This window comes from Oryzias latipes, chromosome 10, assembly GCF_002234675.1.
Source record: "Oryzias latipes chromosome 10, ASM223467v1".
Lineage (NCBI taxonomy): Eukaryota > Metazoa > Chordata > Actinopteri > Beloniformes > Adrianichthyidae > Oryzias > Oryzias latipes.
Window position 1 is genome coordinate 22,645,021 of NC_019868.2, and position 24,970 is coordinate 22,669,990.

The 24,970-nt window shown below is 40.1% G+C and overlaps 2 protein-coding genes across 4 annotated transcripts in view; both read right to left on the reverse strand.

Annotated features, from left to right (window-relative positions):
* Positions 1 to 1,588: 1,588 nt before the first annotated feature.
* Positions 1,589 to 12,214, reverse strand: LOC101168127 (MICOS complex subunit Mic27). 2 transcript variants are annotated; one of them, XM_011480416.3, is made up of 11 exons: positions 12,107 to 12,214; positions 9,631 to 9,729; positions 9,412 to 9,537; positions 8,892 to 8,946; positions 8,322 to 8,420; positions 5,752 to 5,843; positions 5,549 to 5,659; positions 4,988 to 5,171; positions 4,631 to 4,906; positions 4,370 to 4,456; positions 1,589 to 2,078 (listed from the first exon to the last, which is right to left on the reverse strand). In XM_011480416.3, the coding sequence occupies exons 1-11, from the start codon at positions 12,116 to 12,118 to the stop codon at positions 1,990 to 1,992; spliced, it is 1,230 nt and encodes a 409-aa protein (XP_011478718.1). In that variant the 5' UTR covers positions 12,119 to 12,214; the 3' UTR covers positions 1,589 to 1,989. The 2 variants fall into 2 exon arrangements, with proteins under 2 accessions (XP_011478718.1, XP_004073484.1); XM_004073436.4 differs by having other exon boundaries at positions 4,631 to 4,888; positions 12,107 to 12,213.
* A 1,912-nt stretch (positions 12,215 to 14,126) lies between these two features.
* Positions 14,127 to 24,970, reverse strand: part of LOC101174439 (connector enhancer of kinase suppressor of ras 2) — a 75,380-nt gene continuing 64,536 nt past the window's right edge. For both annotated transcript variants that reach the window (XM_023959339.1, XM_023959340.1), the window contains 5 exons: positions 22,481 to 22,551; positions 22,297 to 22,397; positions 19,931 to 20,522; positions 18,064 to 18,326; positions 14,127 to 17,982 (listed from right to left, as the gene is read on the reverse strand). In XM_023959339.1, the coding sequence (XP_023815107.1) occupies positions 17,773 to 17,982; positions 18,064 to 18,326; positions 19,931 to 20,522; positions 22,297 to 22,397; positions 22,481 to 22,551 (1,237 nt within the window). In that variant the 3' untranslated portion in view covers positions 14,127 to 17,772. The remainder of the gene's footprint in view (positions 17,983 to 18,063; positions 18,327 to 19,930; positions 20,523 to 22,296; positions 22,398 to 22,480; positions 22,552 to 24,970) is intronic.

The window sequence follows — 24,970 nt, forward strand, 5'->3', positions numbered from 1 at the left end:
CCACCGCGGCTGTCACTGTCTCTCGTCAGCGCGCTCTCACTGTCTGCCACTGCTGCACGTGGCACGCGGCTCCCTTACACACAGGAAGAAGCACACATCCTCATTCTACAACAGAAGTTTCCGTCTCGCGATGAAATACGACAAATTTACTGCGTTCTAATTATTAATTTCCATTGTATTCATTTCCAATACAAGCTGCGTGCGTTCTTAAGTGCACGACACAGCCGCCCACTGGAGGATTTTGTGTTGGGAGGGCGGGGGTATTACTGTTCTCAATAACTCTGTAACACCAAACATGAACGCGCGCTGTTAGATTTAGATAAATAAAGGCGGAGCCTCCTGCCCCGGAAAGGTGACAAAGTGTCTGCAGTCTGTTTATTACTGGGCAAAAATAATATTCTGAGAAGATGTCTCTACCAGAAATCATGCAGCTAGAGAGCGGTCCGCTGCAGAGGAATGCACACGCACTAGTTAGATAGGTAGTAGTTGGTTGTTGCTGTTATTTGTTAATAAAGAATACTACCATGTAATTGTTTTTATATCTGATGCGGCCGCCGGGGGATTTTGTGTATTTTTTTTGGGGGGGGGGGGGGGGGGGGGGGGGTAGGCTGCGGTTAACCGTGACACTGCGCCCCCACCTGGTGGTTCATCACCGCGGTGATCAAAAATCCGACACCGTCTCAGCACTACCCGCGAGAGCATAAAAGTTTTTAATTTCTTAAAATAAAAATTGGTGTGTATTTATTCATATCTAGGGGAACTATGAAACCTTAATTGTCACTTCTATATATATATATATATATATATATATATTATATATATATATATATGTGTGTGTGTGTATATATAGATATGTATATATGTGTATATATATAAATATGTGTATGTTTATATATGTATATGTTGTTTCCCTTTTGGCTTTATATAAAGATGTATATTTATATATATATATTTCTATGTATATATAGATATGTATATATACATGTACACATATTTACGTATATTCATGTACATATATATATATATATATATATATATATATATACACATATATGCATAATTACGCATATATATACTTACACATTTATATCTATATATATATATATATATAAACATATAGACATAGATACATATCTATACATATCTATGTACATATATGTATACATATAATACACATGAAACACATACATGTACATATATAAATATATACACATATATGCATATCTATATATGTATGTATGTATATATATATATATATATATATATATATATATATATATATATATATATATATATATATATATATATGTGTACATGTATATTTTATGTCTGTATATATATATGTGTACATGTATATAAATATATATGTATATATACATATCTGTAAAAAAAAAAAATATATTATATATATATATATATATATATATATATATATATATATATATATATATATATATATATATATATATATATAAAAGCAAAATTTAATTTTTAAATATTTTTTGTCACCTCATTATTTTTCATTTGAGGTTATAGGAAATGGTACTGAAATTAGTTAGATTTACTCCGTAGCAGAAAATTACAAATGTAAAGTCAACTAAAATACAGATATATTTGTAGCTTCTTAGATTACTGTGGAAGATAATTACATCCATAACAAAAAGCAGCAGCACTAATCCATCTCTCTGACTTTATGAGCACTTTTGCAGAATTTTCTGTTGATCTTAAATTCGTTACTTAGTGACGTACTTCCAAAAAAAGCCTAAAAACACATACTATCAGTGACACAAACTGACAGTTAAACAATCAGTGATTTCTGACGTGTGCAGGTGTTTATTTTTAACATTTCCTTCCTGTTAGAACACAGACGCTTTGCTGCTGCTGCTGCAATGCAAAAACATGTGGATGCTTCCTGCAGAAATGCAGATGGACAGATAACAGAGAAGTATAGGAGTCCTAGTGTTCAGCAGCCAGACGGGGGTTGGCTCCTCAGCTGCGCGTGCTGTACAGGTCTTCATCTTCAGGGCTGGACTGGCCGAAGTCCATGAGAGCCGGGTCTGGCTTGAAACCAGAGCCCTCTGGAGGGAAGCATGAGAAACAACACAACGTGTCACTTACATGCCCAGAAAGATCAGCTGTACACAGTGGAGTATCTCCAGAGTTTTCTTAAATGACCAAACCGTCGAATGAGTGCTAAATAAAAAACCCCATCAAGCCACAGAGGCCTTTAAATGTTTTGTCATCCATACATGAGTCGTCCTCTTCCATTCACTACAGTTGGTGTGTGTTTTTTTAAGCCCACAGGCTCAGGGGAAATGTCTCCCAACGATTACCTGACAATCTTTTCATCATTTGCTAATTACACCCACTGTATATGAGCAAGCATTAGAACTCTGTAAGCTATAATGTATTTAATTTTGCTGCAGAGCCTCACATAAGCTGCACTTAATGGATATAAATGTGCTGTTGCTTGACCGAGTGCAGTTAGAGTGCAGCAATCGTTCCGTGGATGTATTTTAGATGTTCTCCACTGTGGAAGCCATCTTTGCTCACCAAGCAGACGTTGTGTGACCAGGAGCAGCTGAATGTTGTGCTGGTTCCGTTTTTGCAGGCAGATTCTTAAAGTCCCACTTTGATTATCTTTAGATCCATTTTAAAAGCGTTCCCAGTGATCTTTTAATTAGGATTATGTTGGTGGGACTGGTGGTGCAGAGTAACCCCGCCCCGCTTCTCCTCCCCGTTGCTGAGAGTTCAGAGCAGGAAGCTTGTGGCCCGACCAGTGAATGTGCTAGACCACGAATACGCTCTTTTAAAGTGTATTTTCACTCACTGTGATTTGTATAAAAGACTCAATTTCCCTCCTAATTTTCTTAATATATACACTGTATCACCAAGTATTCGCTCACCCATCCAAATGATCAGAAGTAGGTGTCCTAATCATTTGACCTGGCCACAGGTACCGTATATAAAATCAACTGTTTACGTGGTAGATCACGTAAACTGATGGAGAGGGGTCAGCAGATGATGAAGCGCGTAGTGCAAAGAGGTCGCCGACTTTCTGCTCAGTCAATTGCTACAGAGCTCCAAACTTCATGTAACATTCAGATTAGAGCAAGTACAGAACGCAGAGAGCTTCATGGAATGGGTTTCCATGGCCGAGCAGCTGCATCCAAGCCACACATCACCAAATGTAAAGCGTTGGATATTATGGTGTAAAGCATGCCGCCACTGGACTTTAGAGCAGTGGAGACGCCTTCTCTATCTAGAGTGTTCGATCACGCTTTTCCATCTAGCAATCTGATGGACAAGTCTAGGTTTGGAGGTTGCCAGGAGAACAGTACATTTCAGACCGAAATGTGCAAGTGAGAAATTTGGTGGAGGAGGAATTATGGTGTGGGGTTGTTTTCCAGGACTTGGGCTTGGCCCCTTAGTTCCAGTGAAAGGAACTCTGAATGCTTCAAGATACCAAAATATTTTGGACAATTCCATGCTCCCAACCTTGTGGGAACAGTTTGGAGTGGGCCCCTCCTCTTTCAACACGACTGTGCACCAGTGCACAATACAAGGTCCATAAAGACTTGGGGGACAGAGTCTGGTGTGGATGAACTTGTCTGGCCTGCACAGAGTCCTGACCTGAACCAGATACAACACCTTTTTGACCATAAAACTCCTATGAACACTCTTCTCAACCATGTGAACTGCCTTTCCAGAAGCGGAAACTGTATTAGCTGCAAAAGGTGGACTGACATCAAATTGAACTCTATGGGTTAGGAATGGGATGGCTCTTCAGTTCACATGTGAGTCAAGGCAGGTGAGCCAATACTTTTGGTAATATAGTGTTTTATCTATCATTAGAACAACAACAAAAACAACTTTTTCATCAGAGTGGGTCTCGTTAAGAAGAGCTGTGCTCTCTGGAACTACTATGTTTGCAAAAAGATCCTTCAAGCCCTGTGAGTTCTAAGGTGACCTCTGTGGATTTGTCCGACACCCCTCATATTTGCTCCACTATGGAAGCTCAAACTTCTTCTTGTACTCCTAAACTATTTCTCAATCTATTTTCTTTGTTGGAGGGTGCATTACCCGACTGAAAGACGCAGCAGACATCAGGAAATAGTCAAATTCTGGTCTCCTACAAGGCTTTTCTTCCAGCTACCTCTACCCTTCCAGCTGCTGGTCACCTGGCTCAGGTGTGTCCAGTCAGCAACACTTACATCCCTGTTCTGTTTGAGGCCTGTTTAAAGAGCTGCTCTCCAGTCCCTTTATTTTTCCACATTCTGACACAATAAAGAGGTTTGAGGTTCCTTTTTGTTAGTTTGGGAGAACATGTGACATAAAAAACAAAACAGAAAGGAAGTTGTTGTGGTACCTTTGCTGCTTTCTGTGGCCGGCTGTTGAGTGGATGACTGCTGCGGCTCTGACTCGATTACAGGCTCGGTTGAATCACCAGCAGGATCTGTGGAGGACGGATGAATGCAATCAAAGGCGGATGAAAACAAACCAACAGACTAAGACACTAATCTTTGGTTTTTGCGGGTTCCTAGGAAGTTTTGCAAATGTTGTTGATAAAAGTCAAAGGTCTCTGTTTGTTTTTTTCTAATCAACTTGAAGAACAGAAACTATCCGATACCTGATGGCGCATCCGAAGTTTCTGGATCTGACGTTCCTGACGGAGGAGGTCTGGACTCAACATCTGCAGAGATTTCCGAGGAAGACTCAACTGGAACCTCCTCCGTTGCCTCAGTTTGTGTGTAAGCTGTAGACTCAGCCGAATCATCGTCAAAAGCTTGTTTTTCATTCAGCTCCTCCTCGCTTCTCGCAGGAGATGCCGATTCATCAGACGGAGGAGAGATGAGCGTCTCTCCAGGCAAAGAATCCCCAAACGAGCCTGCACAGGGAGGAAGACCTCCATGGTCAGCAGAAATCTTTGTGTAATTATGAGTAACAGAGACGGGGAGGCAAGAATCAACGTCTGAAAGGAAAATACCTGAGCTGGGCTCTGTTGGGGGCTGATGGGTAGATATTTCTGTAAGCGTTCCTGATGAATCCTCCTCTGTTGTGACGGCAACGACGGGCTCATAAGAGGCAGGAGCAGACATATCTGACTCTGTGATGACAGGGCTCTGGAGTGAAGCATCCTGGGCCGACTCCGGGTTTGGTTCTGTAGCTGCCTAAATATTTAGATTAAAAATAAATACTTTTTAGTGCAGTAAAGACCTCTTTGAAGTTAAACTCAATGTCACCCCAGTACTAGACTTCTCAGAGAGCCTCATAAAGACTGTTAATGATGGGCACATTAAGCTCAAACACGCACTTAAAGAGTTTTTTTTACATAAATGTTTAAAAATAGCAACACAATGGACCGATTCCAGCAACCTACAAAGACAGGAAACAGCGTATGAATAGACCAAAGGGATTTTCTTTCGGAAAAAACCCATTCAGTATAAAGGGAAGTGCCATTATTTGGGCTAAAAGGTTTGTTTTAATCCCACTCTAAAACCCTTTCTTTCATTTGGACTCATTTAATTCACTTGTTTACTTATTCAACCTGTGGCTGCGAAGCCAGGATCTCTGTGGAAACGGGCTTCTTGGAGGCGAGCAGCGAAGATGCGACGGCGCCGCTCCACCGCCCCGCGGCATACACCTTTTTTCCCGTCACCTTGGGAGCACATAAGAAGGCTGCTCTTAATCTGGATGATGAGACGCTTTGGTGGAAAAACAAAAAGCTCACTCAGACTCCAGAATGGTTACCTTAAGCGCAGCCACGGCCTGAGCGGGGTAGCACACAGACGCTGCTGCACTCATCAAGCCCAGAGGAACAGCTAACCTCTTAAAACGCGAGCCTGGAAAACAGTTTTAACGCAGAAAACATCCATGGATACGTTTGTAAATGCTGTTAGAACTGCTTCTGACCAAGTATTAAGTTGTTTTGGTCTTTTGAGAGACAAAATTCATGGTGGAGGTTCTAAAGTACTAAAAATCTGCCACTACCATCACCTTTTGATCTATTTTTAAATCGTTCCTAGTGGTCTTTTTAATTGTGATCATACCATTTTCAGCCTAAATGTATTATTTCTGTATATTTATTCTTTATTGTTTCTGCAGGGCGGCAGTAGTTTATTAGAAATTCTCCTCTTGTAAGCAGGACTGTTGATGCGGAGATACCCCGCCCCCCTGTCCCCTCTGTGTTGCTGAGTGCGCGGAGCAGGGAGCTTGATTGTATTTTCTACGTCACAGACCTGCTCTTTTTTCAAACTGGATTTTTTTCATCTGCTCCTGATTCACAACAATTTGATTACGGAAATTTGAGTCTAACTTTCTTTGTAGATATCCTCCATCATCAGAAAAAATGTCTCAAGAACATGTCAAGAACAGCAAAAACAGTATCCTTTTCATTGGAGTGGGCCTTTACTCAACTTTCAGCGATGAAGTATGAGCTACCTTACAACAAAAACAGAAAATCAACACAGAAGGAGGTCACTTTCTGATGTGGTGTGCTGCTTCAAAGTTTAAAAAAAGACGAGTGTAACCTCAGAGGCTGTGGTCTCTGAATTCTCAGCAGACAAACTGCAGGTCGCTAAAAAAAACAGCAAGGTTTTGTTGCTCAATAACAAACAAATTGATAACACAGCAACTTTCTAACAATCTTCTGCCTTAATTCCCTAATATAATCTATTATTTAAGAATCTAAGTAAACCAACATTTATTCCAAAAAAAGAAAATATTGGGCATAAACTTTGAAAAAAAAAAAAAAAGTAAAAAGCAGGGATTCAAATATCTCCCTTAAATTTCAAATATATTTTATTGCTTTAAGGAGTTAAATAAAACAACAGAATTCTTGTTTCATGTTTTGAAATGTAACTTTTCTCCAGCCAACAAGACTCAAATTTATCCTCAGATATGAAGGAAAATGAGCGCACAGGAAATATTCAGAAATAGTGGTTGGATGTGCGTCGCACTGTTTAGAGTGGGAGGTTACTGCTTCAAAAAGGGGTTTTGTTCCTGTAATTAGCAAAAGTAGTTTCATTGCATAACCATTTGCATGATGACGCAATCTGCAAGTCGGTTCAGAGCGAAGGGGAAATCGATTGTATCGAGAAAAATAAAATGTGGGAAGAAATGTCGACAGAAACATTGAAGTGACGGTTTACTTTTCCAACTGCTCGTTTTTAAACATTTACAGAGAAACCTCGGCGTCTTTCCTGTTCTGACGAGAATCAAAAAGGTCGTAGGAAAATGAAGAAACGACAAAAAAAAAAAGTTTGGATGTTCCGACTCATTTACAACACCATATGCTTTCAGCCAGATTTGAGGAAATGTTGGAAGAAATCTGTCCTATTAGCTAACTTACATGCTGCACTTTATTTATTTTTAATAATCTTTTTGTAAACTTCCATTTTGATAATGCTTTTTGTGGCGTTTTATCTTCTGTACCATCTTTTATTGCATTATGTTGATTGGACTAAGAGTCCTGAATAAATGAGATCTATCTGTCTCTATCATTTCAAAATGATGAGTCCACACATTTGACAGATTAACCTACAGCAGTGTTTTTCAACCACAGTGAGAGATGGTCAGGTGTGCCGCGGGAAATCCTTCATTTTCACAGATCTAAAAACATTGACCATCACCAGAATATCAGCTCTGTGTTCATCAAAAAAGGCTCAGGTTTCATGCTGAGTAGTTTGTGGGGCTCCTCAGTATAAATACACTGGATGTCTCAACATCTGGCGCATCTGTTTAGACGGTAGCTCCGCCCACACACGGCGGGAGCGCCAAGTTTCTGAACAAACTTTTAGACAAACGTCGAGCAGCGATTTTGATGCGTGCTAAAACAAAAGCAGAGGACGTGACTTGTGAACAGGCAATTGATTTCTTTTTTGTCTAGAATCCATCAACTATTCTGTGAATATAGGCCTTTTTGTTCAAAAACTACAGTTGCTCTTGCACAAACATAAATAAATTTAAAAACTAAATTACCGTTTAGAAAAAATGTCATTTCATTTTGGTTTTGTGAGCTTACATAGAACTGCATTTTAATGGACTGGAGGGACAAGACACTTCCTGGGCAAATTATCAACCAATTTAGTTAAAAATTATTATTAAGAACAGTTACATGTTACTGTAATAGATTACTTGAGTTCCTCTCAACACTATACTTGTTTGTGTGTTATATTTACAAGGGAAAGTATATATTTCATCAGTTTGGCATCACATTTGTCTGAAAATGATACTTCAGAAACTTTTCTTGTCCCAATAAACCACTGAGCCATCAAGTAACTTAACAGATTTTTAGTGTTTATGAGACCTAAAGTGTTTACCTTTCCGAGCCAGGAACATGCCTAGCAGACCAGCCATGGTGATGGTACCAAACCTGGGTAGAAACTCCGGAGGAGGCTCTATCAAGTAGTAGTACACATCTAAGAGAGAAGTTTTAAAAACACAGTTGAAATGCGGACACGTGTGCGGATTTTCCACTCGTTTTATTTTCGCTTAACCCTCATGCTATCCTATGGGGTCCAGATGACCCCACCCTTACATTGACGTGTTCTCCCTACCATGACAAACGTGGATATAGGTGGAGAGGATTTCATGTAATCCATGGACACCAGTGAAGATCACAAATCATTAAAGAAAAAAGGTTCAGCGCACTTGTGGGGTCAGTGGGGTCATCTGTTAAAGTGCCTAGGATAGCACAAGGGTTAAGATGCCACAAATAATAGCAGGTAAATTTAAACAGTAGGGGTCAGGGGTCATGTAGCAGAAAAATCCTTGATCTGATTTAAAAGGGAGCGATTGCCCACGTAGTTGTTTCTAAGTGTCAGTCCGAAGCAATGTGAGGAAATGGTTATGCACAAGTGAAACCTCCAACTCCCTCGTCTTTCGCTCACCTTCTCCTCCATGGTAGATATTAACGCTTCCTTTTTTCACATACACACAGGCATCCTGCAGGGACAAAAAGCACCACACTCAAACCACAACAAAACGCCACAAAGAACGCAGCTTTTTGAGTGGAGTTGACTCATTTATGCTTTGCTTTTCTCCCTCCATTTCAAGAGAAGCAAACTGTCAAATCTTCATGCTGAAATCCCCACAGCTGTGAAACTCACTTCAACAGCTCAGTTTCCTGTCGACGTCGGAGGTGCTCTGCACTCCTGTGACTGCACTTAGCACTTGCAACTAACAGGATTGTAGAAACCGCAGGCGACAGGAGCAAAAGTTGAAGATCAGACTCAGCAGGTGCAAGATAAAAAATAAAAAAAAAACCCGCCTGCATATTTGAGCCTTTCAGAACCTTCTTCCATTTCTACTCAAACTAAAGTGGTTTTCTGTCACGCACAGGATGCGTGTGACGTTTATGAGCGTCTTCTTTATCACTGTGTGCACTTTAAGATAGTAAAACGTGAATACCTTCACAGCCTGGACCAGCGGCACGATGCTCTGTCTGGTTACGCTGACGCCTCTCTCAATCACTCCTGGACTCTCTGGAACAAATGTAGCTTGGGCTGAGTCTGGCAGCGGGGTGTAGATGTTCAGCTGGAGGCAGAAGCCCAATCACAACAAGACGCAACAACTTGGCTAACCGTCTGACAATTCACACGACAAGCAGAAATGACAGGAACAGCGTACCTTTGATCGAGGCACCAGCCCATCCACAGGCTCCTCATTTGTCCTGTACACGCGAATGGAAGCGATTCCCAGTACCGTTGGGACGGCCACCATCGCCACCTAAACAGAGTCAGAGTTCAAACATCTATCTGTCAGATTGCTGAACCCGAAATCACAGCTGAAAGTCTCCTGACTCATGGGGACTTTCAGCTGAGCCGAGGCCACATATCAGGGGCGTCTGTGAAAGGGGGGCACGTGCGGCGCACTCATATCCTCCAATCAAAACCAAGCTCTCTGTACTCTTTTCTGCAGAGTAGTAACCAAGCCTTCATTACAAATTCTTAGCCTGATTTTAGGGTTTTGTTGGTTTTTGTTTTTTTTACCGAACCTGAGACTTTCTGTATTTTATTGAAAAATATGAATTGAAATTTTTTTTTTTTAGTACTTGCTGTGTTCATCGCCATCACAAACTAGTTCTTTTTTCCATCAATCCATCTTCAGATCTGCTGAATCCCTTTTGAGGTCATGGGGTTGCTATAGTCAACCCCATTTATTGTTGGGTGCACCGTGAACAGGTTGCCAGTATGTTGCAAGGCCACACACTCCCAAACACAACCACATGCACCCCTAGTCTTTATTTTTTCTTTGGGATCATTTTTCACACACCTATGGCTCCGCCTCCATCCCAAAACGCTGTCGTCTTCTCCTCTGTTCCCTCATAGATTCTCCGTCTTGCTGCTGCTAACCTTCACTATTTTTTTCCAGAGCAAACATCCACCTCTCTAGATGTTCCTCCAGATCACAACAGATCACAATGTCATCTGCAAACATCACGGTCCACAGAGATTCCTGTCTAACCTCATCTGTCAGTGTGTCCATCACACATCCTAGGTGCAGTCCCACCTCCACCTTGAACTCCTCTGCCATCTTTCCACTGTCTTATAAGTTCATGAGGTTGCTGGAGCCTATCCCATCTACCTAACCACAGCTCATATCTCTGAACCCTGTTCTAGACATTCTCTAGATCTACGAAGACACAATGCAGCACCTTCTGATTTTCTCTGTTCTCCAGAAGCAACTTCATTCTGTTAGAATATCTTGGCATAAAACGTTTCTGTTTTATCACAAATGACCCCTTCTGACCTCAACAGTGAGCAATTTCTTTTCGATCTTTTGGTGTAAAGTTGATGCAAATACATTCTAATCAATAGTAATAAAATCAAAACGACCTTTATTTATAAAACACTTTACAAATAGCTTTTACAGGAACACAAAAACATTATTTATCCTCAGCAAAATGTAGTACACTTTAAGTTTATTTTAAGAAGTACACTTAAGTATAAGTACAGCAAGTACACTATAGACTATGGTGTAGGAAGTACATAAAATAAATACGTCTTCAGACTAAATAAAGCATTCTAAGTTTATAATATATACCAATCTAGACAATGTCACCCAGGTTTTCATGCTGTCCAGACTAAATTATTGCAGCTCTTTGTCTGCTGGCTTATCCAAGGCTTCAATAGCCAGGTTTCAGCTGGTCCAAAATGAAGCCCCCACATTTATTTATGGGGAGTTTGACCACATAACCCCGTTCTGGGTCTCTTTCAGTGAAATTTTTGTTTTCTGTTCAAATTCTGGTCCTTACTTTTAAGTCCCTGGCAGGTAAGGCACCTTCTTTCCTCTCCATTCTGCTTTTAAAATATTCTCCCTGAAGTCCTTTTGCTCTGCTGACCGGTTTGTGTTAATGGTTCCCAGAACCAATGTTTTGGGGCGGGGTGCATTTGCTGTGGTGGCCCCTAAACTATGGAATCAGTTGCCATTGGCAATTACAGAGGTCACGCTCTTAGAGAGTTTAAAAAAAACATTGGTTAAAAAAATTGGTTATAAGCTTGGATGGATCGATAGAGTAAACTTCAAATGTACTGCCTCACTTTTAGTATAGACTAAGTATACGTACGTGTGGTACATTCAAATAGATTACATTTTTAAGTAAAGGATGTTATAACTATTTGCATTTTTTTTAATTCAAAACCAAAGTATCCATTCAAAATCCTGTAAAACAAAGTTGAGAAGATCACATATTCGATCAAGGGGATGCTCAGAAAATTTTATATTTTTGGGAGATAAATTATCAATTTTGGAACTACAGCGATACTTTGAGGTGTAATTTCGTCACTTGTGTGCATATTGTTTTTTGGGGGTGATATCGGCTAAGTATTAACTTATAAGACGTTTTAAATTCGTTAGAAAAGGTGGAACATTAAAGGAACAACTTACTGTCCAGTTAAACTAATACTGAGCTAGTAAACTAAAGGTTTTTCCTCGGCGAAACTGAGCTAACTATCATGCTATTTTAGCGCAGCGTAGAAAGGAACAGCCCGTTCATGTGACTAGAAAAGTTTGTATCTAAACGAAAGCAGCGCAGTCACTGTAAAGACAGAAAGTTAAACCAAAAAGATCAGCTTGGTCGAAATGAAAATATCCAAACATTCACCTTGGCCGCCATGACAGCGCTCCACCTCCCTCTTTCTCTTCTTCTCGACCTTCCAGGTCTCGCGCGGCTTCCACTCGTCGGAAACTTGACACATTACTGCCATCTAGCGGTCAGAGGGGAAACATGCAGCTTTCTCATGTCATTTTACATCCGGGGAAATTAAATGTGTTGAAAGGGTCTACAAATGTGATGGGAAGATGGAATGTTGAAGAACTGATGAGTGAGGAGAGTGATAGAGAGAACACAGTAGAAGAGGTGGCTGTGGTGGAGCAATAGGTAAGGATGAATTAAGGAATGGAAAGGCAATTGGTCCTGATAACATACCTGTGGAGGAGGGGTGTAACGTTTAGTCGACTTAATCAATGAGTCTATGAATATTCCTACAAAGCAACCAGCTCGATCTATCTGAGACAAGTTGTTAATCGAATTGACCTATGCCATTGTCAATCTGTTTCTAAATTAAATAACTTGATTATATTGATATTAGAAAATATAATTTGGATTGAGGCACGGTACGTTTATTTTGCTATAATATAAACCGGCCAAGTGACATCAAAGCGGACAACACACATGTGATGTCAGCAAAAACTGATCAGTCCATCATTACAGTCTTCTAAACTAAAATGCGAATGGATTTGCCCATAATTTTTTGTTTACATTTTTGTTTGTATACATGTCTGATTTAAACTTGATTATCTTGCAAATCATACAAGGAATGTAGAAAACTTCACCTGCACTGTTTAGTACCCAGGTATTTATCTCTGAGTCACACTGGTTGAAGTTTTGGCAAAACATGTCCTGGATCTCATTTAGATCAGTGAATCAGATCGAATCAGACTGTTAAAATGAACAAATATCGACTATAAATCATATCCATAAATTATTATATGAATCCAGTCATTTTCAGGAGGAATCGTTATTCTCCTACTGTCGAGGTAAGAAAGTGTTTGGGGGGGGGCAGCAGTACTGGGCTGTTTAACAATATCTTGGAGAATGAGAAAATGCCTGAGGAAAGCAGGAAGCATGTCCTGGTACCCATTTTTAAGGAACAATAGAAATGTGCTGAGTGGTAGAAAGCAGAGAGAAATGAATCTGGTGAAACACTAATTTATGAAAAAAGAATAGTGAAGGCTATGCAGAGATTAGAAGTCAGCATTTGCAAGAGTATGGCTTCATGACAAAGAGAAGAACAACTGATTCAAACGGGCTTCTGGAGAAGAACAGTGACGGTCAGAAGGTCATTTACTTCTTGGTTTGCCACATGTTAATGCCAGCATTAGGCAGCAGTGTGTGAGTGCATGGCTGAATCAGACTGTGACTGTAAAGCACTTTGGGTGTTAAAAACTCCCTCCAGTCATCTTTTGATCTATTTTATTAGCGTTCCAAGTGGACTTTAAATTAGGATTATGCAGTTGTTCATTAGATAGTTACCTGAGTTATGGGCGGGATCGTTGGCGCTGAGCAACCCTGCCCCCTTTTTTCCCGCCCTGTTGCTGAGACACAGCATTTTTTCATCTGCTCCTGATTCACAACGATTTGAATAAATAAATCCCAAGAAATGCATTTTTAAGCTTAATTTATATGTACTCTGTCTTCGGAAAAATGCCACAAGAACATGTTAAAAACATGCCAACTACTACTTACTCATTCTGTCATGGTGGCCTGATGTTGGTGCTTTTTTTGTAGTGTCATGTTTGTAACACTGTTGAGGATATAATGTGGACCAATTTGTGCTGTTTCTCCTATAAATATGCAGTTGTCCATGTAAGCTGGCCAAGTGATAGACTGATACATAATACCCACAATCAATGGCCTCCTTCCCAACAGCTCCGTTGGACAATTGGAGTATAGATTCTGAAATTGTGGCGTCGATGGACATTCAGTGCTCAGCTTCGCTTTATTCGATAACATTTTACAAACACAGATTAAGAAGATTGTGTGATCAGTGACTGGGATAACTTAAAAAAATAAAAAAACGACCCCCATAAGTAACAGAAAGCACATATTAACGAAGCATAAATCATAGTGCAGAGGATTCCGTTTATTGAAGTCAATTTTTAACAACTTAGGTTTACAATCTGTGTTTTTTTTTCGTAATATATATTCATATATATGAAACCATAAAAGGCTACTTTAGGAAGAATAAATGTCATTTTCTTTTTATTTTTCTTTAATTTCATTTTAAGTCAATTTAATTTACAGAATAACAGTAAGCTAATATAATCATTAAAAAAGAGCAATATGTTCCTTTTTTTTAATGTCGCAGTGCAACTTACATCTTACACACCTGTGCAATGTACCATGAGGTGTACACCCCTGAAAGAACACACAGTGGGATCTCCCTTTTCGGCCTGTTTCTGCAGGTCTATATGCACGCAAAGATCTGGGAGGGATTAACACAGCCGGTGTCTGGAAATGAAAACTCTCCAAAGTCTTTAGTCTACAGTATGTGGCTTTCTCAGCAGAGCAGCTGCTGGAGAGTAGAAGACCAACACTACAGATGAAAAACTGCAGACTGGAACTCGTTGAGTGTTGGTTGTTGGAAAGCCAGAAAAGAGAGGGTTGGGAGGCACAGGGAAGGTGCTTGCATCGTTTAGTTTCTTTGTGGTACTTTCAAGCAAACAAACAAACCATTCACAACACATGATCTCTGTGGTTTTTTTGAAAGTTTTAGTTTGACAATGAAGAAAAAAAAAGTCTGCACAAAACTACAGTAAAATATGAAGAAACCAGTACAATGTGGTGCAGCAGGTAATACATGTCTCTCAGTCTTAGACACTAGGTGGCACCGTTGAGTCCTTGGCCTTATATTGCAGATGAAATGATTCATCTGGCTTTCCCAGACACCATAGACCCTTTAGCAGGTCTTCAGCCACCCAGCAGTAACTGCATGCTGGGAGGAAATGTCACGATAGCTTTCGCTTCAGAGCGAACTGCCTTCACGTGTCTGCAATGTTGAAGCCTATTTTCCTCACAAACAGAAACGGTCCCATGCGGATGCTAACGAAGGATCTGGATCAGTTCAAGAAGCTGAGGGACAAACCTCAGCTGTTGTACAGTGTGTGTCGTTGAACACTTCTGGAAAAGAAAAAAACCTGTGAGCACAAAAAACAAAAACAAAAAAAGAAAGAAAAAAAAATCTTCAACAGTACTTTTGCATGAATGCTGCGCTACAAGTCTGATTATCTTGCACACGTTTATGATTTAAAAAAAAAAAAAAAACATCCACAGTATTTCACCCATTTAGAAAAACCACTTCGGGGTCTTTCTTCATGCAAACCAGGAGAAGCATCAGCCGTGGCACAAACCATTTAAAAACCGTCAATCAGCTGTCAGTGGTGGTTGTCGTTCGCCTCCTAGTTGCTCAACTGCTGAGCATCCTGCATCTACAGAGTGAAGAGGGGGGACACTGCAAAACCTTGGCATAGAATACATCATACTTTACATTATATCTATGACACAAAAACGTAAATAGATTTAATATATTCTCCTATGTTTAAATATATTTGTAGGCTGTACACAAATCTTTAGAAAATGAGACGGCAAATGCATTTACCTGATATTTAACAGCAATGGTATCGAGGCTGATGAGACATAGACCCTGTGATGCAGCCAATGAGATATATAGAAAGTGCATTCTTTGTAGTGAGTGACTCCTTTGCATTCGCTGTTTTAAGGAACAGAAGCAAAAACGAAAGAAGGAATCGTCTTGCAAACTCTCCATTTTTTCCCTCCGCTACCTCTACAAGCATATCACAGTGGTAGTGGAACGCAAACATTTACATCGTATACACAGCGGTATGCACATATGAACAAGTCCGTGAAGACTAGAAGGGCTAAGGGAATAAAAAGGGAAAGGATGCAAAGAAGATAGGGATGGAAAACAACCAACAAATGCAGAAGTGCACTGTAAAGTTATGCACACACCGGCCACAAGAACCGGTGTTCGAATGACCGCTTTTAATGAAAAGTCTACGGAAATGTCTGTAAACCTGCCTTTAGGGCTTCCGTGTTCAAAACTCGTGTGTCCATGTGTCGCTACAGTGTTTTAAGTCTGTATTCAGGCTTTACGTTCATTCATCGCGTGGTTAAATGCGAAGAATCTTAAATTCGACCAATCAGGGAGTCGGATTTGGTAGTAACGTATAAGTAGTGTGCTTTTCAAAACACAAAAGTACCAACCATTTAGGAAAATGATCATGATAATAATTGCAGTTTCTGCCCGGCTAGTATTATTTGACACTAAGTGTTTCATATAGTGAGCTATGAAAGAAAAAGCCTGAAGCAAGATTTGACCCGCTTCGCAATTTTGCACCAAGCCTCTTCCAACTGTAGGCGGTGGACAAGCACTAGTAAACGGTAAAAAACAGAAGAAGAAGAAGCCCCTCCCTGCTGCTCCTTTCTAATCTGGTTCAAATACCGTATCCTACAAGCGTGTTGATGAAACTTTTCGTTCTTGAACTCGCAACACGAGCTAAATGGGCATTCATAAGCGCGTTAATAGCATACGGTATTCACACTTGACTGTCACTACCCGATACCAGCGCATGTACACACAGTTGGAAGAGGCTTGGTGTGAAATCTCAAAGCAGTGCTTTTTATTTCACAGCTCTAATCCATTATATGAAAGACTTGGTGACATATAACTCTGACCGGGCACAAAGCGCAATTATTAATTTATCCTTCATGATCAATTTTTAAAGAGTTGGGACTTCCATGAACAAAAAAGGACACTGTTCTTACGTCACTACCAAATCCGGCTTCCTGATTGGTTAAGTTGTAGCTGTTTGGCATTGAATCAGTCAATAATTCAACTTGAACCTTCAGCTCGTGTTCAATGAATGTGGCTTTTACACAGAACCAGAAACCGGACTTTAAGACTTGTGCAGCGAAGCGTGAATGCAATAATTTTGGACGCAGAGGCCCAAAACGCGTATTTACATACACTTCTCATTGGAAGTGGCAGCTTGAACACATGTTGGTGAGGTCGGTGTGAGTGTAGCATAAGAGAGGAGCCCCGCACCTGCACGCAAAACATGGGAATATGGGCACTTCACAGTTTAAAACAGTAGTTGTTTTTTTTTTTTCTTCAATGATTCCTGAAGCACTGATTGCTACCTGTCACAGTCTTTCACTGCCCATCACAGATCGGCCTGGATTAACAGTAAGGTCCTTGGAAATCAACGAGATATGCAATGACAGAAAAACAGAAAAAGACTGGAAGAGAGGGGGAGAACTGGTGGCTCTGGGTGCAAAGTTCATTGGTACAAAAGTACAGTGTTATGGTGAAAAGGATTCTTCTCTGTATTGCTGCTACATAGCTCCCCCTGCCCCCCTAAAAGAAAAATAGCCAAACTAGGAAAGTTAAACCAAAAACAAGATCTTTATAAAGTCTCCTTTTTTTTCTTGTTTTGCTAAACAAGCAGGTGAACTTCATGTTTCATAGACAAAGGAAGATTAATGCTTTCTGTTCAGGCATGCAACCAACACCCTCCGGGGTCCTCGGGATTATCAAAAGTTCATACACGCAGGTGTTAGACTGTTCCCTCTATGATATTTACACATCTTACACGTGTTTTTGTGTGTGTTTGTGTGTTGGGGCTATCATAAAGCTCTGGAGTGTGTGGTGTTTCAGTGTGTCTTTGCTCCCCATCCTTTCCTTTTTTTCACACATGTGTTTCAATGAAGGAGTGGGTGTGGGTCATGAGCGGCGCCGCCAGCGGGGAGAGCTCGTCCTGGCCGTTGGTGCCAGGGCTAAGCTGGCAGATGTCTGAGTACAGCTCGGTGTGCCACTGCTTCCACTCTCTGAAGGTCTGCGAACACAAGCCGGGGTCCTCCAGGAGGGCACAGATCACAGCCAGCTCAGACTCTTTGGCCTGAGAGCAAAGAGTTGAAGATAAAGCATTAAGTCCTTTTATATCAACCCTTTAGTGAAAACCGCCTGCGACTGAAGCTACCTTCAAGGTGCTGCGGAGGGCTCGGATCCGGTGGAGCCGGTCATTGAGCAGAGGGTCTCTGGCTCTGTGGGTAAAACAGCGTCGAAACTCCTGTCTGCTGCAGGGTTTGGGGTCACCCAGGGCCGTCACATTGGCTTGCTCTAGGGCTCGATAAAGCTGTTCTAGTCCGTCCAACCCTTCGGGATCTCTGCCCTCTGAAACTCGCCGTTCCCTTCCTTCTGACACCCTCCTCTCTCTGCTCTCTACTCTCAACTCCTGCAGGTCTGAACCAGTCAAAAGTCAAACAATGAGACTGAGAGAAGCCAAAACATGCTTTAAAAGAAAGTACCGGTAAATGGAGGCAGAAATCTAGACTACAGAAAAGTTACATTTTTTTTTTAATCATATATTATATATATATATATATATATATATATATATATATATATATATATATATATATATATATATATATATATATATATATAGCATATATATATATATATATAGCATATATATATATATATATATATATGTATATATAGCATATATATATATATTGATTTTCAATTAGCAAGGCTCCAGTCAACCTCCTATTATTCAAAAGTAGGAACTTAAGTTTTTCCCTGCCTAGAAATGCTAAACTTTCGTGTAAACAAAATAAGTCAGAGTGGCAGCTGTTACTCAAGTTATTTGAGTTTGTTGATTCACCCAGATTCCTTGATAATGAGCATACATATTTTTCAGTCCTGACTGGCTGAACAACATTAGTTACAACGCAGTACTGAAGAAAATTTGGGTTTGTAATGATTTTGCTGCTAAAGGTTTTGACTCCAGTCATCTGTGGGAGTTGTGTTCTAAAATAACCAGCGGTAGACAAAATCCTCAACGTATAATCTGTACTTTTGCAGTAATTCCACTTTTGAGTCCTTCACTATATATTTTGTACACTTTTTTTCAGACATAAACATTTTCACACTTTTTTCTCATGTTTAAACTCACTAGTCTGATTGACGGTGCTCTACAGCCAATCAGGATGCAGAACACATTGTGCTCCAAAAAAAAACATTAAAATGACCCTTTAACAATTTTGCGACAAAGCGAAAGATGAACCATTTTATAGCAAGGCACCTCTGTATTTCCATTCAGCAGTGCAAACAAAAACTTTTTTAGAGCCAAAAAACAGTTTTTGAGCATCCTGACAAATCACGTGGTGCTACTCTGTCCAAGCAGTACAGCAGCAACTTTCAAGGAAATTTAGTCTGTGTTTTTGTACTTAGATAACATTATGGCAAGACATGCAGTATGTCTTGCAAGCACAACAATAGTCAGAAGTCTCATTTGAAGTTAAGCCCTTGTGATTTCCTACATATTGTTGGTGTTTGAAAGATGTAAAAATAAAAGCTATCAGGTGTGTCTTGACAACACTTTCCCCCTAAATGTATTAGCTAAACACAAATTAAGTGTCGAGTAAATCATTCATCGAGAAACAAGAGTTGAGCTTAAAGAAATGATGTTATATAAACAGAATCTCATTTTGAGAGCAGCATCGTTTGAGTGGTGATAAAACACATTAGGCTTCCTCTGATCTGCATGGATGCTGGTCTTTCTGGCGTCCTCTCATTAGGCTTTCATATTTTCTTCTAAAGGTTCCTTCTGCTTGAATAATTGGAAAGTAAAAGTTAGTTTTATGTGTTTAAGTTGTGCCAAACTGGATACTTTAAAAACACAATTATGTAATTTTTTTATGTAATACTCGGCTTTCCTTCCAGCTCAGCATCATCCCCTGCTGTGTGATATTTTTGCTAATCCTGAATCAAAGTAATTATACAATACTTCAAGTGTTCCCTTTTCTTATTTCGATTAAGCCAGTTAAGTGTTTTCTTACCATCCTGACCCTCTAGCATGTCTGCCGCCTCATCCTCTTCATCTTCACTCCTGTCTTCCATGTGAATTGCATTGTGGAGCAGTTTTCCTGGCATAGGGTCCCTGTTCCTGGGAAGACTCTGGCTCCGCTGCTTGTGGGAGCGTCGGTGTGTGTGGCTGTGTGCATATGGGCCCCGCTCCAGAGGGAAGGGCCCGTCCCGCTCCCTGTCTCTCTCCGCTGCATGGTGTCTTCGTACGGGCAGCGTGGCCTGCCTGCGCCTCTCTGGGGACATACCTTGCCTCCCCAGACCTCCGTAAAACCCCATCTCTCCTCCCATGCCCCCCATGATGCCGCCGTAGTCGCTCTCCCCTGGCGCCGTCTGTAGGAAGTGCAGCCCTGCACTGGTCAGTGGCGTCTCAATGAGGTCTTGCCAGGAGCGACGCTCACGATGGGAGGAGCGGCACCCCGATGAGTGTGTGCTGGTGCTGCCCGTTCCTGTGCCCATGCCCATGCCCTCTCCCCGCTGGTCTTCTGCTGAGGAGTGGGAGTGCGTGGACTCGCTGGAGAAGTGCCGACCATGCTTGGGTTCTGGGAAGGGGCTAGATGAGTTGACCTGGGGAGGGAGAGGGGAGGTGGAAGAGACCATCTGTGGAGGAATAGGGGAGGTGGAGGCACTCTTTGGTGGAGGAAGTGGGGATGGAGTGGAGCGCATGAGGCTCATGGAACTAACAGAGCGGGGAAGCTGATCATAGCTGTGGAGAAGGCTTATCTGAGAGGGAGGACCGTAAGTGTAAAGAGGAGTGGAACAAGGGATGCCAGGAAGGAGATGTGAGAAGAGACAGACAAATAAAAGTGTTTGCATGCAAGGAGGAGTGTAAGGATGGAGAGAGACAAATGAAAGCAAAGGAAGGTGGAAGAGTAAAAAATGAGAGCAAAAAGTAATGAAATGACTGAGATATAACTGTAAGAATGACTGGCATGACTGTATGGTTTAGTTCAGGTAACCATGGTTACATTGCCTCTATTTTGCACACTTTTAAACATCCACAGATCAAGATCAAAGTGTGTATTTGTTGCCACCTAGAGTTCAGACAGAGTAAAGAAAATCTGACAGAATAACCCAAAGAGAGGCAGATCTTGGATCCATCCATCTTCTCTTCCTGCTTTGTCATCTGCAGGTTTTTGGGGGGTAGCTGCAGGCTATCCCAGCCTCTCGAGGGCAAACGCGAAGTTCACACTAGATAGGTTGCCGGTCCATAGCAGACACAGGCAGACACACTTATCCCCGCGGGACAATTTAAAGTCACCCCCAAAAAAAACTCGGAAATATGTTTCTGGACTGTGGGAGGAAGAGCCAGAGAAAACTCACTCATGCACGGGAAAATGTCTGGAATATTATTATAATATTTTCTGATGACAATTAATACACACTCCATTTTGATACTGTGATATGCATGATAATTTCTGAAATAATGTAATGCCATTTAATTTATTCATACATGTTCGCCAACAGGCTGAAACTCATTAATAGGTGAAATCACAAACTACAATCACAAAAAAACAGAACTTTCATGAAAGATATATCAAATAAATATATTAAAACAATGAACAACAAGTATAATCAAATTTGATCAAATAAAACACATACATTCCTTCATCCTTATTTAAAAAAATGAATCCTCATGGATTTGACAAATGATCAGCAATAAGGTATAAATAACTCAAGTTAGCAGTAACAAACCAGATTATGACAAACTGTACATTTAATGAATTATGTTTAATTTGTATATTTTATATTGTTATATATACAATATATATATATATATATATATATATATATATATATATATATATATATATATATATATATATATATACATTTGTAAATTATAATATACTTTTTAGTTTTCTAATCAAGTCTAGATAAATCGTCCACATTGTTCCTATTTTATACTTTTTTCCGTGTGAAAGTCTTTGATTCTGCTTCCAAATTGAGACTTTTTACCATAGAAAATCACTTACATGAGTATGAAAAGGGCTTTATAAATCAAGTTTGATCTCATTTGAAAGCTTGATAGATCTATATATAGATAACCATCTCTTTTGCTCGTGTCCTTTTTGTATTTTTGCTTAGATTGGTTGTGAAATAAGCCAAGTCCCAATTCGAAAACATGCAAACTCCACACCGAAAGGGCCCAGCCGGGATTCAAACCTTCTCGCCATGAGGCGACAGTGACAGGCTAACCACTGTGCAGCCCTGATCTTTGATCCATACATTATTAATGCTTTTAGCTGTGATCTGTGCGGTTCTGAAACAGTGTGGGGCTTTCAGGAGTAAATTATTCTGTTGGAATGAAACACTGCTGGAATGGGTCCGTGTTACTCACTGATGGTGTACGATGGTAGGTGTCACAAAGGGACGAAGGACCCTCCTGTTTCAGCGTCATGGAACCGTCAACCTCGTCTTGATCGCTCTCACTCCAGTAGTCTGATGTAAAATGCAAATATTTGAATCAACAAAAGAATAAAAACTGACTATCAAAGTTTTCTAGTTGAGCTGGAGTATCTCACCTTCATCAGGGCGTGGCACTTTGTCGTCTGGGGTGTACCCAATAGCGGCAAGTCCCAGTCGGTTCATCCACCTGCAGAAACAGGCCGATGGTTTTACCTTCCGCAATCAGTTTTGCAAATAATTTGGTTATTTCTTACTGAAAGATCTGGACAATGTGAATTTTTTCCTGGGTCATATGTCTTTTAATATAGTTCATTTTGTGTAATTAGTGTTATTTACATATACTACTATGTGCATCTTTTTTTTACCTCAATTCAGGGGTCTGCAATGTGAGGCTCCGGGGCCACATGTGGCTCTTTTACCCTTCCCTTGTTGCTCTCTGATTAAAATGTTTTTAATTTTAAAAATGTACATGTTTTTTTTTAGGCTATAAGCCACATTTGTTAAAACAAAACAGTCAGATAAGTCAAACTTTATTCACTCAATTCACAAACAGTGGAACATAATATGAATCACTCTGAGGTTCCTGACTCCAGTATCCATCATGCTCCAACAATCTATAAAGCTGTGTTGCTTTGTAATTTACCAAAGTTGTACCGAAACCTTTCAATTTTTGACCACCGTGTGGCACAGAAAATCAGATCCAAGGTGCACTGTTGATTTCTGAGAAAAAGTAAATGGTTGAAGTGGCTCCAAAAAAAATGAGTAGGATCACTTTTTTAGCTTTGGTTTAATTTTAGTCAGTCATGTTCACACATTTTTGTCAAATACAGTAAAATTGTCTGTTTTTAAATCACCACTGACATTGCACAGCCCACTACGACCTTTGCTGCACTGAAATGATCCCATGTGGCTCATTGTGTCTTTCCCTTTGACAGGAAGTCATCAGAAACTCAGTCAACAGTTTCATATTTAGAATAAAAAATTGCAATTTTCCCTTTATGGGCTATTCATTCCAAAGAAACAGTTCATTTATATTTATCATGATAGCAATAAGTAATTCAAATCAATAAAAAATACAAAGCAATAAAAAGACTGTGTGGCTCCTACTTAAGAGATTGACCTCAATGGCTCTTTAAGCCTTGAAGGTTCCTGACCCCTAATCCAGAGCAAATCATTAATTTTTTTTTTGTATCTATAAGCTTTATTTATTTTTATTATTTTTACACTTTTTACAGTTCGTCTGATTTAGCTGAACTTTTCAATCTCCTTTGGTCCTTTATCACCTTCCTAATCTTGCTCTTTGATCCACAGATTCCTCTTTCTAGTCCATGTGGCTGCAATTTTTTTTTCTGTTTCTTTAACATTTGTGCCTTTCTGCTAATAACCATTCTTGTTTGTTAAATGTCTGTTTATGTACAAATTGGACCGTCTTAGTTTTTTTGCTTAAAATGATACATTAGTTCTCTGTTTTCTGCTCGTAAATCTTACAAAGATTTTCTTTTACTGATTTTTTTTTGGGGTACTGTGGGAAAAATTGATGATTGAAAACGATTTGAAAAATTCTCTGGCTTGGTTAGTTTGTCGGGGCTTTCAAACAATTCCAATTGCAATTCGATGCTGAAGCGACTGAATCGAAACTGAAAAGGACAGCTTGAGAATAAAGGTGAAAAGTGCTTTTAAAGGATAAGTGAAAATAAAAGCAGAATACATACTTTAAAAATATGCTTTAATAATTAACGGGGTGTATTTTATCAGTTGATATCTGCCTGACTGACTCGTCCTGCTGATGTGGAGATCAAAGCTCCAAATGGCAGCGTCTTTATTCACACTCTGTCTGAACAGTGCGCCTCGGCTAACTTTCATTTTCTGCTCCACAGACGCCCTTCCTTCTGTCTGTCACTGCAGATCCCAGCTTGTCCCGATTCCCCCCACAGACACCTGATAATAAGGTCACAACTAAGAATAGAGGATCTGTCTTCACAAGGGAAAATTGGGAAAGTCATCATGTAACTGTAGGAAGTGCAATTTCACAGGAAGTGAAATTTGGCGATTTAGTGATCTAATACGAATGAGAGAAAATGGAGACACATTCGTAAGGTGACTTCCCTTTTGAAACTCCGCCAGAATGTGAGGAAGAAATTTTAAACAAGAAGTAGGCAGGAAGTTGGAGCAATGGCGCTGACCCACACCTCCCAGGGTGGATGGACTGTGCACTACACTGACACCCATGCAGTTTATAGCCATACAGATTTCCTAAAGGGCAGTTGTCTAACAAATATGATCATACATGTCAGCTGTGATACATCGCAGCTTGTGCCTGATTTCCAACAATTTGAATAAAGAAATACTCAGAAATGCAATATTAATCTTAATTTTCTTTATGCATGTCCTCCACCATGGCATGAGAACAGCATATTCGTTAGAGTGGGTCATTAAGAGGCAAGGTCTAATTTTAGTTTTACAGTAAGAGCTTCAAAAATTGCTTTATGGAGCTACTTCCTCCTTTCACACCTAACACAGGGGGTAAAAAATGAGTGCAACATTTGCACATGCGAGTCATTAAATGCAAGTCCAAAACTCAAATCCGGGTGGTACTACTACTAATT